This window comes from Aplysia californica, unplaced genomic scaffold (genome assembly GCF_000002075.1).
Source record: "Aplysia californica isolate F4 #8 unplaced genomic scaffold, AplCal3.0 scaffold01431, whole genome shotgun sequence".
Lineage (NCBI taxonomy): Eukaryota > Metazoa > Mollusca > Gastropoda > Aplysiida > Aplysiidae > Aplysia > Aplysia californica.
The window spans coordinates 53,102-54,955 of record NW_004798701.1 but is presented as its reverse complement, the minus strand read 5'-3'; the positions used below and the strand labels follow the sequence as shown (position 1 = coordinate 54,955).

The 1,854-nt window shown below is 42.9% G+C and overlaps 1 protein-coding gene across 1 annotated transcript in view; it reads right to left on the bottom strand.

Annotated features, from left to right (window-relative positions):
- LOC101860945 (chromodomain-helicase-DNA-binding protein 9) overlaps positions 1–1,854 on the bottom strand; it is a gene marked incomplete at its 5' end in the record, with an annotated part of 50,784 nt that overhangs the window by 13,031 nt on the left and 35,899 nt on the right. The window contains 1 exon segment of the mRNA XM_035973570.1: positions 63–141. Coding sequence (XP_035829463.1) covers positions 63–141 — 79 coding nt within the window.

Below are 1,854 nucleotides of genomic sequence, written 5' to 3'. Positions count from 1 at the left end.
CACCCCAGTCCGTACCTTTGTCAGGATCTATCTCGTACTACACTAGACAGCCCAGTCCGTACCTTTGTCGGGATCTATCTCGTACTTCCTGCGTCGTCCCCGTCCTCGCTTGTGGAAGGTCATCTTGAGGCCGTCGGCTCTCTGCCGAGGACAGAAACCACAAACTGGTCAAGGAGATTAGTTCATGACGAGCTTCTGACTCCACACACAGCGCTCTCGCGTCATATCTACGACGCTACTTACTTTTACTGTCACACAAATAGTGCAAAAATTTGATCAGAACTAGGAGCAAACTTAGCAAATTGGTCAATGGACTTTCAGCAATACAACAATTACTTTGATTCCTTGCACAAAACTTGAAATTGATCTATTTTCTAAGACAACACGCAATTCATTTTTAGAATCTACAACTGAACTCATGCCAGCAGGTAAAAAAAATTCTACAATTTAATAGAACGAAACAAAAAGTAAAAGGACATAAACGTGAATCGTCAATTTTACACAAAAAAGGTAATGAAAGAACTCAAATGGCAAAAGCAGCAGCTGAATATCAGTGGCAAACTAGAGTCGAAAAGTTAAGGCAACAAAATGTGAACAGATCCGAAGTTGACAAACGAGGGGGAGGCAGACAGGCAAGCCACCAAAGCACACATAGAAAAAATGTGCAACCGACACCACCGACCACTTAGACAGCCCCGCGACTCATATCTTGACTGTTGTATTGTTGGGGTTTTTTGGTGAGAGTTTTACAGCACTTGCAACACAATAAGGTCATATAAGTGCCGAAGAACAGATGTTCAGTTTTCAGTTGTAGTAGAGGTTTTACGGCACTCGTATCGGCAAAGGTCATATGACCGCCAGAATATTAGAGGTGTTACAAGATAGTAACAAACACAAAAAAGAAGGAGAGACAAGGACGATAGGGGTTTGATAGGACAGAAGGAGCAAACCACACCAGAGCACCGCCAACCACCCACTCTCTTGTCTATCATACCAACTTTCTGTACTGATCTGTGCTGTATTCTGACAGACTACACGTACTGACCTGTGCTGTAATCTGACAGACGTACTGACCTGTGCTGTATTCTGACAGACGTACTGACCAGTACTGTATTCTGACAGACGTACGTACTGACCTGTGCTGTATTCTGACAGACGTACTGACCAGTGCTGTATTCTGACAGACGTACTGACCTGTACTGTATTCTGACAGACGTACTGACCTGTACTGTATTCTGACAGACGTACTGACAAGTACTGTATTCTGACAGACGTACGTACTGACCTGTGCTGTATTCTGACAGACGTACTGACCTGTGCTGTATTCTGACAGACGTACTGACCAGTGCTGTATTCTGACAGACATACTGACCTGTGCTGTATTCTGACACACTACAGAGACGTACTGACCAGTACTGTATTCTGACAAGACTACAGAGACACTTCGTACTGACCTAATGTACCCTGTCTTGGTTTTCACAACCAGAGAAGAAAGTTTGTTGCAGAAATATTTGCTTTTATTTAACATTTTGCTGCCTTGTCTCGCCGATTGGCAATGTTTACCTCCCAGTTTGTTAAGATTTTCCCCAAAATGTCTTTGTCTTTGTACAGCAAGAGTTTGTACTATATGAGCCTTGTGACGGTAAAGTGTTAAGCGCACGAAGCATTCACAGAGTGTTAATGAGCTGTATTAACGCAATATTGTTATTATCATCAACTTCTTCAAAGCGTCACAAAATACTTTGTCTTGCACAAAACAGTTCTCTGCAGCAGAGAAACACACACTACCTGCATTCTTAGGATCATGTTACTAGTCACGTTGTGTGTGTGTGTGTGGTGTGTGTGTGTGTGTGT